This window comes from Anastrepha obliqua, chromosome 1 (genome assembly GCF_027943255.1).
Source record: "Anastrepha obliqua isolate idAnaObli1 chromosome 1, idAnaObli1_1.0, whole genome shotgun sequence".
Taxonomy (NCBI): Eukaryota; Metazoa; Arthropoda; class Insecta; order Diptera; family Tephritidae; genus Anastrepha; species Anastrepha obliqua.
In genome coordinates this window covers 160,994,658-161,007,770 of record NC_072892.1, presented here as the reverse complement: position 1 = coordinate 161,007,770, position 13,113 = coordinate 160,994,658, and the positions used below count along the sequence as shown (strand labels likewise).

At 38.0% G+C, this 13,113-nt stretch overlaps 1 protein-coding gene across 1 annotated transcript; it reads right to left on the bottom strand.

Moving 5' to 3' along the window:
• Positions 1–654: 654 nt before the first annotated feature.
• LOC129239240 (uncharacterized) lies at positions 655–3,093 on the bottom strand. Its single transcript, XM_054874596.1, has 3 exons — positions 2,490–3,093; positions 1,917–2,429; positions 655–1,857 (listed from the first exon to the last, which is right to left on the bottom strand). The coding sequence occupies exons 1-3, from the start codon at positions 2,865–2,867 to the stop codon at positions 1,153–1,155; spliced, it is 1,596 nt and encodes a 531-aa protein (XP_054730571.1). The 5' UTR covers positions 2,868–3,093; the 3' UTR covers positions 655–1,152.
• Positions 3,094–13,113: the final 10,020 nt, after the last annotated feature.

The window sequence follows — 13,113 nt, the reverse complement described above, 5'->3', positions numbered from 1 at the left end:
CTACAAAAAAAAACTGTAAGTCGGAGTTTAGTAACTTTTTTTGATTTTATTGTTGGTTCTATTCTGGAATTTAGAAATACCATTAAACATTGCGTAGGTGGTATGTTGCAAATTTGACTTTTTTCCGCTAAATCCCCAGTGTGCGCCGTTTTGATACCATTATGGGACCTCCGACAGACAGATATCTACAGCCAGCCAGAGCTCTTGATATAATGGAAAAGATTGGTGGGACTTAGGCTGGCGCGCCCAGTCCGTCGAAGAAATGAGCACCCAGTGACCTTAATCGTCTAGCTGTCAAACCCGGACATTTACAGAGAAAGTGCCCAACGGTCTCCTTCTCTGAAAGGATCCCACAGCTTCTGCAATGGGGGTTAAATGGTAACACTAGCTTTTCCGCGTGTGTGCCGATCGTCCAGTGACTGGTACACACAGGCGGAAAATCACGACTTTGGAAATTGAATGTCGAGGAGTCCAATGGACTCTCTGATTCCTTCGTATATTGTACTGGGGTCAAAGGGCTTTCGAAATAGCACATGAAGCAATGGAGTTCCATCTTTTCTGCGCTTTCCTGAGAAATTAGCTTCTGTATTATAACGAGAGCAACTAAACTTCTCAAGTCAAACTAATCTGCTGAGTTGACGATATTCGCGGATGTTTCAAATTTTTCCCAATTTTTATTAGTTTTTCTCTATCTTTATAAAATTCGAACCCGATTCAAGTCAACCGACAATACGTTTTAAAAAGTTTACCAGTGAGATGCAGAAATGCAATTTGTAATTTACCGAAACTCCACCCCTGCACGCAGCAACATGGCAGAAGGGAGTCTTTCTTAGCCCCTTGCCGTGCTTTAACGAGGAGTCTAACTCGTGATGAAAATTTTGGCCCACACATGAATACGACGAGCCAGGCTCGGCGGGCCAAACATAAACATCACGAGCCTGGGTCTGTGATTGAATGTTAGAACGCCACCAGAGTTAGTCACGAGTCTCATAATTGCTGTTACATCATCTCGCGCATCATTCTGTTTACTACGCGTTGACGCGTAACACTTGGGCCCGAGTTTCCTCGAGCTAAATGGCACGGCAAGGGGTTAAATTACAAATTACTTTTCAGTGACCAGTTCTAATTAATTTTGAATATAAGAATTCACAACTATGCGCTGCCCGATATAGTTTTCTTAAAAGACGGATTTTTTATAACGTCGACACTCTTGCCCTTTGTAGCCAAATAACTCCGTTCGTTTTTGATAGTATCGATTAAACAGTTTTGGCACATCTCGAGGTGGCGCAGTTTGCAATTCGTAGCAAATTCTTTGATTTCGTTCTTCTTGGCCTCCACGTAAACACGTAACGCCGAATAGTCCACCGAATTTTCGATATCTTTAGCCAAACGCATGAATTCCACCAAACCCATTTCATAGCAACGCTTGAGTCTGTCTAGCGACCCATCCCGTTTGACTTTCGCTGACAAGCCGCAACTTGTATTGGAAAAGCAGACCGAGCCAAATTGCAACATATTTTTCAGTTCATTGCATATTTTCTGAATATTATCGCGATATTTGCACTCGTAATAGGCGTCGATTTCTTTGAGCACTTCCGGCACAAGTTGATCCATTTTACTGTACCAGAAATTCAAGTCATTCGTCTGTTTCGTCTTCGTCGTCGTCTGCCATCTGTTGGATAGCGTGCGGGATGAATTAGCTGCTAGAAGGAGTGAAGCATTCTGTGCCATCATAGCTGAGGCCGCCGACTCACGCCGTTTGTTACTCGCCTCGGAGCTGATGCCTATTTCACTTTCACTCGGTGCATTCCAAAACGACAGCAAACTGCCCAAATCGAAATCGTCCTGCGTGTTTTCCTGCAAATATGCGAATTTCATAAAAATATTCAAATGTGCTTGCAGTAAAATAAACTTGCATAGGCTGGTAACTTCGCATTGATGCCGGCGTAAGCAGCAGTAGCCAGATTCAATTGATCATCAATGACCACACCGCGACCCCTTGCTATGGGCACATGGAATATGAACCAGGTATACCAATTCTCCGTCGGTTTAAATATCTCTCTGAGACAATCCGTGAGCATCACATGTTTTCGTCTCCGCTCAGTGCTGTGGATATTCTCAAAGCAATTGCGCAGACAGGTCTTCATATCGCCATCCATATGACACAGGAAGTTATTCATTATAGAAAGTCGAACTGTATTCACATTGTTCTTGATATCGCAGAAAGTGAACTCGCAGTCTATATTCTCAGTGCCTTGGTCTCTGGCGAAGAGCTGTATGTACTTGGTTTGCAGCCAACGCAAAAGCTCCGTAGTGGAATGAAATATTATGTGCGGATAGGACTTGCGTTTGTTCTTGATCGTGGAGCGTTGAGAGCTGTCGCCCAGCAAATTGATGACATCATATTTGCGTAGGTCATAGTATTCCATCTGTGCACAGCAAAAGAGTATTCAAAAAAAAAACATAGTAATAGTAACGAAAAAGTTCACCTTAATCGCAAATAATTTGGCTTGCATGATCATCATACGCTTGTCCACCTCGGAGACGAGCAAATTGCATAAGAAGGAAAGTTGACAATCGCGTAGCGGAAAGAATTGCAACAGACAGCATTTAGATTTCTTCAGAAACAATTCATCCATAAGCATTGCGAATTCCGCACGTACAAAGGAGTTACGCGCCGTACCGACGCAATCGAAGCGCAACGTCTGTGTAGGCGAATGCAGTTTGGCGTAAATGGGCATCTTAAGCGATTTGGCACCCACTGCCGGCATAACGCTGGGCACGTCCAGCATATTGCGGAACTGCTCGGTATCGCCTGCGCGTATATCCTCATCGATCTCTATGACAACGCGTTGTTTGCATGACATCTTCGTTTTTATTTTTAGGTGTTTTTTTGCGTGCTTTGGTGGTTGCGTGTTGAAACTAGGACCCCTTCTAGTTCGCAGGCTGCGAAAATACAAGAAAATTGTATGGTTTTTTGTGCGAAAAATAATTTGTTTTAGAGTTTAAATTTAACTAAAAATCAATTTAGATTTGTTTTTTTTTATATATATTATTTTGAAAATTTGCTTATTAAAATAATTTATGAAATGTTTGTTCGGAAACTTTGAAGTATGAAACAAGGCGCATTCATTAAAGGTGATGGCACTAGACCAACAACAACGTTTTGAAATTGGAATGTCACGACTAAATAGAAAAGAAAAAGAGAGGAACAAACAGCGTTGAACAGCGACATTCAGTTGAAACCAGAAGCATACGACGATAGTGCGAACGGAACGGCTTTTCGTTATTTCAATTTATGCTGGCAACCGAATGTGCAGGGTCCGGCACTTGAAGTGTAACGAACTTTAGACCGCTCGCGCAGCTGATGCACGGGTAATGGTTTTTATCGGGAAAGTATTCTGGAGGTTACTTTGAAGCCGTGGACAGACAAACATTTCGGTAGCAGACCATGGACGTTTAAACAGGATTCGGCATCGTCTCACAGAGCTCGAGTCAACCAAGAGTACCTAAAAAACAAAGTTCCGAACTTCATAACATATACACACATTGGCTTTAAAATTCACCAGACGCGAGTCCGATGGATTATTCTCTTTGGGCCATTTTGGAGAGCAAAGTCCGAACTAAAAGAATCACCCATCTCGAGGCGCTGAAAAAAGCCATTGTCCGCGAGTGGGTCAAAATACCTGCAAGTCATATTCAGGCAGCTTGTGAGTCGTTTTTGGACCGTTTCAAGGCCATAGTCAAGGCAAAAGTTGGTCAAATCGAGCAGCAGTAAATTGATTGTTAATTTTGTATTATGTTCACACATTTTTTACTTTGGATTGAAAAAAAGAAATTTTCCAAAGTAAATTTATGTCCGGACCCTGTCCATGAGAGCCACTGATATAATATCCTTTCCCAGTTCGACCGAAAAGGAATTAAGGCAGTGGCGTATGCGGATGACATAGAGATCAAAGTTTCAGGAATGTGTCCAGCAATAATCAGTGAGATCACGAAAGACTGTGGTTTTAAGGAATGTTTCCAGGAATAATCAGTGAGATCATGAAAGGCGATCTGGAATTACTCAGCGCTTGGGCCACAGACTGTGGTTTCAGTGCAAGACCGAGTAAAACTGAACTGAAGCTATTCACTAAGAAAACCAAGATACCAAATTTTACTCTCCCAAAATTAAACGACGTCGTTAATCTTTCGCTAGCCCAACAAGCAAATTACTTAGGCGTTATTCTAGATGCCAAACTCAGCTGGAGACGCCATGTAGAATACAGAATGAAGAAAGCTAATATGGCACTTTACACGTGTAAGAGAAGGTTTGGGTAAAAATTAGGTCTTCAACCAAAACTATCCAATCATCCTACATAGTCACTGCATGACCGATACTGGCATCTGCAGCACCGGTCTAGTGGTCCGCTATAGAAGAAAAATGCAACCAAACCAAGCTGAACAAGATACAAAGATCAACGTGTATCCTAACCACAGAAGTGCTTGGCACCAGTCTTACAGAAACGCTTAACGTACTAACGCATCTATTACCAATGAAATTACGCATAAAGATAATCACAACATGCAGCGCAGTGATACTCTGAAACATAGAAAGCTGAATAACAAGATCGTACGGTCACAGCCAGATCCTCCTACAGGGATCCGTACTGCTCAAAAACAAATCAGATTTCACAATCCCCAACCTTAACCTCAAGAAAGATTTTACGGTACGTTTTCCGCCAAGAGCTCAATAGAGGAAAAGAAAGGGGATTGGAAGATTCGACATTAAAGTCTACACTGACGGCTCTAAGATGAATTGTGGTGTAGGAGCTGGCCTCTATTCGGATTCACTCAAAATATCCAAATCTATTCGGAATCCAACGTAGAATCTCTCTTGCCAACAAGTGCTGCTTTGGACTAAGTAGGCAATTGAGTAGTAAAGACCTCTCTCGACGAAAAAAACTAACACTCTATTAGGCTCTCATCATGCCTGTCCTATCGTACAACGCAGAAGTTTCGACGATCACGCCCCATTGGATGTCTCTTGGAGTGTTTGAGAGAAAGATTCTGCGGAAGATTTTTGGACCTTTCCTCGTTGGCGACGGCGAGTATCGTAGATGATGGAACGATGAGCTTTACGACGTCATAGACATAGCGCAGTGAATAAAAATCCAGCGGCTCCGTTGGATGGTTCATGTCGTCCGAATGGATACAAACGCTCCGACTCTGAAAGTCAGTGGCGGATCCAGGATTTCATAAAGGGGGGGGGGGGGGGGGGGTCCGAGGTATTTTAGAAGGTAACTGTAACTGACGTTTCTGGACAAGCTTCAGCGAATTCTATCAAGGATTACCTGATCGACATCGGCGTGGATTGCTCTTTTATGTATGGCCAAGGATATGACGGAGCTCCAGCAATGAGTGGCGAATTTCACGGAGCACAGGCTTATTTGAAATCATTTTTCCCTCTTGCAATTTATGTGCATTGCGCTGCACATAGCTTCTGTTTAACAATTAATGCAGCTTGCGAAGTAACCAGTATTAAAAACGCGTTGGGGACTGTGGGATCAATTGAAGCATTTTTTCACTGGCCCAAGAGACAAAGCATCTTGAAGAACGAAATTGCCAAAATGACGAATAAAAGTGAAAAAAGTAGAAAAAAATTGAAGTCTATCTGTCCTACAAGATGGGCTCAATCTTATGAAGCTGTATCAACGTACGTCGAACTTCAACCGGCTGTTATTGAAGCGTTAGAAGAAATAAAAACATGGAAGGATCGAGATACTTCACGCACAGCATCTCAACTTTTGACCGCAATTTTCACAGTCGAATTTCAAATGTCCTGCCAAATAATGGAATCGATCAATTCCCTCGTTCTACCATTAAGTCGAGAATTGCAGTTGAAGAATCAAGATCTAATAGAAGCAACAAAATTGGCTGATAATGCTTTGAATGATTTCAAGGAAAAGCGGGAAAACGTAGATTCATGCTTCCACATTGTTTATGAAAAAGTTTCTGAAATTTGTTCTAAATACGAAATTGAAATGAAAACGCCTCGTCGATGCCCAGGACAAAAATACCGTTGCAACATTGAAACGCAAACAGTTGAAGAATACTACAAAATCGCATTCTACATTCCACTTTTCGATACGTACATTTGTCATCTCCAGAGTCGGTTTCAAAAACACAAAACAGTCTTTCAAAGTTTCGGACAGCTGTTTCTCAAACAAGAATTTGATGAAAAAAAATGCGCACATCTTTACCTATTTTACGAAGGAGTATTGGATTGTTCCGAGAGTAATTTCATTTCAGAAGTCAAAATGTGGAGACAACGCAATCAGAACATCGAAAATTCACTTGATGCATTATCAGTAAGTAACTCCTAGTATAGAAAAAGCAATTTAACTGTGGATTTGAACAGAATAAGGTAAATAAATATTTCTATTGAGAATTTAAGCAGAAGCAATTTTTTCAGATCATGAATAATGAAACTTTCAAAAACGTCAACAAAATGTTGCGAATTTTGGCAGTGTTACCTGTGACAACAGCAACTCCAGAACGATCGTTTTCGACCTTAAGAAGGATAAAGGATTATCTGAGAAACACAATGGGACAGGAGCGTCTCAACGATCTTGCATCTTTGAACATCCATCATCGCATTGATTTAACTGATGAGGAAATTCTCAGAAAGTTTTTTGAGAAGCCTCGAAAATTTAAAAGTGTTTAAAACCTCTTGTATATTGTTCATCATCTATCGATTTGTCAAAAAGATATTTAATAACACAGTCCTGCGAGGTACAGTTTCTAAAATGGCTATGGTGCTTCTTGAAGTTTTTTTTGTGCTGAAAACGAGTTTGATCTTGAAAATGCTCCAGCACGTCAGGACTTTTGGCAATTTGTGGTTAAATAGTCAAGAAATGCCGATTTTGGACATCTTTATGAATTTTTTTTGAGTAAGGTAAATTTTTTTTTTTATTTTCCACAACGGAATCGCAAAGTAATACTCTGTAGCTTTAAAATCCATTTTTTAAAAGACTTCTAGGATGAATGAAAAAAAAGTTATACTATTTTGAATTTAAGACTTATAGCCGTTTTAGAAATTGGACAAAAATGAAATTACGCAGGCCTGTGTAATTATTCAAAATTTTGAATTGCGTCCGTCGTAGTCTAAGATCCGGCTGCAGATTTGGTGTAGTCATCGAGTACATGCTGAAATCCACATTTTTACCCACATTTATGATTAGGAGAATACAAATTCACCAAGTTGCCAGTAGAAATGTGGCCGCAAGTATTTTTAATTAATTTATTGTTAATTGATTTTGCGGGAAAAATTTCACTAACCAAGTTTTGAGATAAAATATCGTTCGGTTTACTGCAATAGGTGTAAAGACTTAAAAAAACCGTAGTTGCCGTTGCGCGCTTGGCCGCACCTCTCCGCAGCCAGGTATAAACAGGTATGATTTCGATATATTTATACACCCATAACGTATATTGATCTGTTATAGATCAAAATATAGCTAATTTTTTTCTCATTATTATGATATATGGCAACCTAATTAAATCTGGCCGCAAGTTAGGGTTGCCAGCAGTTAAAGATGGGAAAAATTGAAGGTTGAGTGAGAGGAAGATAGCGCGTAACATCACTAGTCTAACAAGGATAGCGACATTTTAAGTCTATTGCGCATGCGTCAGATGTTGGTGTTCTCAACTAAGCAGCCTGCGACATTTTTATCTTAACCTACAAACCACGTTGTTTTGGAGTTCGTAATATATAACGTCTGATATATTTCCTGTTTATTCCCTTTGTGTGTCTAAAACTATCAAATAAATTAATCTAAATTAAATTTGATAAAGATGAAGTCGTGTATTCTGTGCAAAGAAAAAGGCAATGTACTGGATTTTGAAGATGCCTCATTCAAAAAGTGCTTACAAATGTTATTGTTTCGTCATAAGAAAAACTATAAGTATCACGACACTTTATTAACAATTGAATCTACCGAGGATTTTGGATATCATACAGAGTGCCTTAAAAAATTACAGTTTTAAAACAAAAATATAAAGAAGAATTTGAAAATTTTTGCAAAACACTTACAGTAAGTAAAATTTCAATTTAATACAAAAAAATACAGGTTATAGTTATAATATAAGTGTATGTTGTATTATCAATTTTACGCAAATACAAAAAAAATTCAAGAAGTACGCTTTTTCTTACAAATTGCCTTTAACGCATATATTTATTTTGCAGCCAGAATCAAGGGCTACATTGAGCGATCAACCGGCTGCACTTCCAGTAGACGAACATCGAACTATGACTGCTTCAAACGGGCAACCTAGTACATCTGCGCAGGACGATGACCGTTCTCAACTTTCTCAAAGTTCATCATCTGCTGCTACAATATCCCAACAAGCTATCCCATCAACATCAAAATCATGCTTAGGCAGATCACCTGTAGACTTGACTTTGGAGCAGACAATAAACGCTGATGCTGGTAATACTTTGACTGGTGTAAGCCATTTTACTAATTCAATCGCTGCGCGAGAAAGATGGGCTCTCAGTCATAGTGTCAGAACAAAAATTATGTGATTTGTAAAAGCAGAAATCGGATTGTCTCAAGCAGATGATACTTCATATACATTACAGAAAAATCGAATTGAGAAAGACTCCAAAACTCTTTATCAACATTTTCAGGGATTCATTGTCTTTTTAATCGTTTCTACGATACTGTCTAGAGTTTTGGAGTCTTTCTCAATTCGATTTTTCTGTAATGTATATGAAGTATCATCTGCTTGAGACAATCCGATTTCTGCTTTTACAAATCACATAATTTTTGTTCTGACACTATGACTGAGAGCCCATCTTTCTCGCGCAGCGATTGAATTAGTAAAATGGCTTACACCAGTCAAAGTATTACCAGCATCAGCGTTTATTGTCTGCTCCAAAGTCAAGTCTACAGGTGATCTGCCTAAGCATGATTTTGATGTTGATGGGATAGCTTGTTGGGATATTGTAGCAGCAGATGATGAACTTTGAGAAAGTTGAGAACGGTCATCGTCCTGCGCAGATGTACTAGGTTGCCCGTTTGAAGCAGTCATAGTTCGATGTTCGTCTACTGGAAGTGCAGCCGGTTGATCGCTCAATGTAGCCCTTGATTCTGGCTGCAAAATAAATATATGCGTTAAAGGCAATTTGTAAGAAAAAGCGTACTTCTTGAATTTTTTTTGTATTTGCGTAAAATTGATAATACAACATACACTTATATTATAACTATAACCTGTATTTTTTTGTATTAAATTGAAATTTTACTTACTGTAAGTGTTTTGCAAAAATTTTCAAATTCTTCTTTATATTTTTGTTTTAAAACTGTAATTTTTTAAGGCACTCTGTATGATATCCAAAATCCTCGGTAGATTCAATTGTTAATAAAGTGTCGTGATACTTATAGTTTTTCTTATGACGAAACAATAACATTTGTAAGCACTTTTTGAATGAGGCATCTTCAAAATCCAGTACATTGCCTTTTTCTTTGCACAGAATACACGACTTCATCTTTATCAAATTTAATTTAGATTAATTTATTTGATAGTTTTAGACACACAAAGGGAATAAACAGGAAATATATCAGACGTTATATATTACGAACTCCAAAACAACGTGGTTTGTAGGTTAAGATAAAAATGTCGCAGGCTGCTTAGTTGAGAACACCAACATCTGACGCATGCGCAATAGACTTAAAATGTCGCTATCCTTGTTAGACTAGTGATGTTACGCGCTATCTTCCTCTCACTCAACCTTCAATTTTTCCCATCTTTAACTGCTGGCAACCCTAACTTGCGGCCAGATTTAATTAGGTTGCCATATATCATAATAATGAGAAAAAAATTAGCTATATTTTGATCTATAACAGATCAATATACGTTATGGATGTATAAATATATCGAAATCTTACCTGTTTATACCTGGCTGCGGAGAGGTGCGGCCAAGCGCGCAACGGCAACTACGGTTTTTTTAAGTCTTTACACCTATTGCAGTAAACCGAACGATATTTTATCTCAAAACTTGGTTAGTGAAATTTTTCCCGCAAAATCAATTAACAATAAATTAATTAAAAATACTTGCGGCCACATTTCTACTGGCAACTTGGTGAATTTGTATTCTCCTAATCATAAATGTGGGTAAAAATGTGGATTTCAGCATGTACTCGATGACTACACCAAATCTGCAGCCGGATCCCGTACTATCGTATTATAATTGTTTTTATTATAAAATAAATTAAAACTGGAAGAAAAATTTAATAAACTGCTAATGCATATAAAAAAATATTGTTTTTTTTAACTTGACTCATACAGAATTGAAACATAAAATTTTAGAGCATGATTCCAATGGGGGGGGTCCGGACCCGAAAACCCCCCCCGTGGATCCGCCACTGCTGAAAGTATTTGATGCGGTAGCAGAGGATGAGGAAATATTTTGATTTTCAGCGAAAACCTAATACATATATCCTTTTTTTTGATGCTTGAAATGTGCACATCGGCAAAAAAAATGAGCTTGAGTCAGAAATTAATAGTGCAGTTAATCGGGTGTCTAAAAAACGAGCTAACCTTATGGCAAATAAAAAATATAAATAAATCGAAAAAAACTAGCGGATGATTTTTTAGCTATTATCTTTTTAAACAGTTGGTTTAAACAGCTGACGCACGTTTCGTGTTTTGTTTCACTATCAAACATCTTCAGTTTGATCTATAATTTAACCATGAATCGTCTTACAAACGAACAACGCTTGCAAATCATTGAATTTTATTATAAAAATGCGTGTTCAGTTTAATCGACCCACTGAAGCGACCCACATTACTGGACATCAAATCCCCAACACGCTTACGTACATAGAGTGCAAACTGAAGAAAATATCGCAGCTGTCTCGGCCAGTGTTAATGATGACCACCAATTATCGATTCGTCGCCGTTCGCAGCAATTGGGCCTCTGTTACTCAACAACGTACGAAATTTTGCGAAAGGATTTAGGTGTGAAGCCTTTCAAAATACAGCTGGTGCAAGAGTTAAAGCCGAACGACCTACCACAACGCAGAATTTTTGGTGAATGGGCTCTTGGAAAGTTAGCCGAAGATCCACTTTTTTATCGAAAAATTGTGTTCAGCGACGAAGCTCATTCTTGGATCAATGGGTACGTAAATAAGCAGAATTGGTCATTTTGGAGTGAAGATCAGCCAGAAGAATTGCAAGAACGTGGGATGGGATTAAATAGTTTTAGTGCAGGAATATTTCCTGAACATGTTTCGACTACTACTAAACCGAGGGACTAGGGGGAAATATTTGTCAAGAATTTCTAGTCCCCGTTACTTTGTCCTGAGGCAAGGACAAACACTTAACATAGCAGACATTCTCTCGTTTGGCATAATCGCGTCTCGCATTAATGTATTTTTAAGGGGCTATATACAGTTAGAAGGCAGAAAAGCGAGTTTTCCAGAATTTTTTCTGAGAAAACTTTTAAATTTATTGATCTAAAAACTATATTATCTTTCAACTGTATTTGTAGTAAAAATATTAATTTGGAAATGAGCTGCAGCTGATCTCCGGGAGCTCCTCTCAAATAAGACGTTTTGCGGTGACCACTATGTCTCTGAACTGGATCCTCTGAAATTAAAAAAAACAAACAGATTTCGTTAAAGAAATGTTAAATCTAGTAATTAATCGAAGGAATAAGCAAAATAAATTTTTTTTAAAAAATGGCAGTATTTTGGCCTTAAATTGTTAAACAAAAATATATTCATCGGTGAGAAAAAATCTTCGATTAATTACTAAAAATATATATTTAAAAAATTCGTGCTCAAATTTGAGACTAATCGGTTTAGCCGTTTTTGAGTAATGTTGGTTACCGACTTTGAGAACACCATTTTGACAAAAACCCGTTTAAAGTTTGACTTGTACTTTCAAGCACTCTGAAACGCCTTTTCAAATTTGCGTGTAACTTCGAAAATATTCACCGGAACGATGTTAAATTCCTGTGTGTATTCTTAAACATATGTACATTAAGAAAAAACAATAAAAAAAACGATTTTTTGAAAATTCTAACTGTATATAACAATTGCAGATGTTACCAATTCAAGAATGTAGTTATAAATCTTCACGTCCATGGGCAAAATTGTTTTATAATTTCTAGAATTCGACAATTTAAGACGATTTATTAGCTTTACATGGTATCTTTCTTTTTCTTCTATTGGCCAATTATTTACCCACATTTTTCTGCTTTTTTTCTTTTTACCATTTTTTTTTTTTAACCAGGCATAAATAACAAACATTGCAATCGCATCATTCGTTTTTTTGGCATACATTTTTTACGTCTTTAGAAGTTTGAACATAGATTTTTTCGTTTTTCTTATTAAAAAATTCTTCAACAATGAAAAATGCCGTTGGCCGCGTGTCACCGAAGAAGCTGCTTGCATCTGTCGAGTATAATTTCCTTCAAGCGCGTCGTCATAAGATGACCAGTTGAGCGACGGAAAGCTTTCATGTGGCGATCATCTGTAATTAGTCGTGACATGGATCTGATCGATACATTTCCCTGGATGGGATTTTCTGCTTTTTAAGGGGATTTCTGCGAATTCTTTCGCGAGGACGACCACTTCTTTTTTTGTTTGTCATTTCAGCAATCACTGGAATGCGATTTTCCTTAGCTCTCCATTCCATTGTTAACAGGCGGAATTTGCTATGAAACTGAGTATAGTTTATGAGTAGACGATGCATATGAACAAAAGCAAAAACAACGGAACTGTTTTTTGAGAATTCGTTCTCGCCGTATGCATTGTAAAATTTGTCAAAGAATTTATGGCAAGACTAAGTACAGAAAGGATTATTCAAAATCAAAATTTTTAATCATTAATTTTGCGCTAGTTTATATATGTAAGTATATAAATACTAATACTCTGAAATATTTCAATTTTGTGTTTTATTAAAATCGAAAATAAAACAAATTTGCCAAATATTTCCTTGTGCGCTCCTTCAGCTGCTTCTTAACATAAGACTGTAAATTTCTGCTATCGTATATTAGCACCTCTGTCCCTTTTCTATGCACTCTTTTTGGCTTTTCTTCGAAAAAAATGTTTCAAATTATACTGGCAG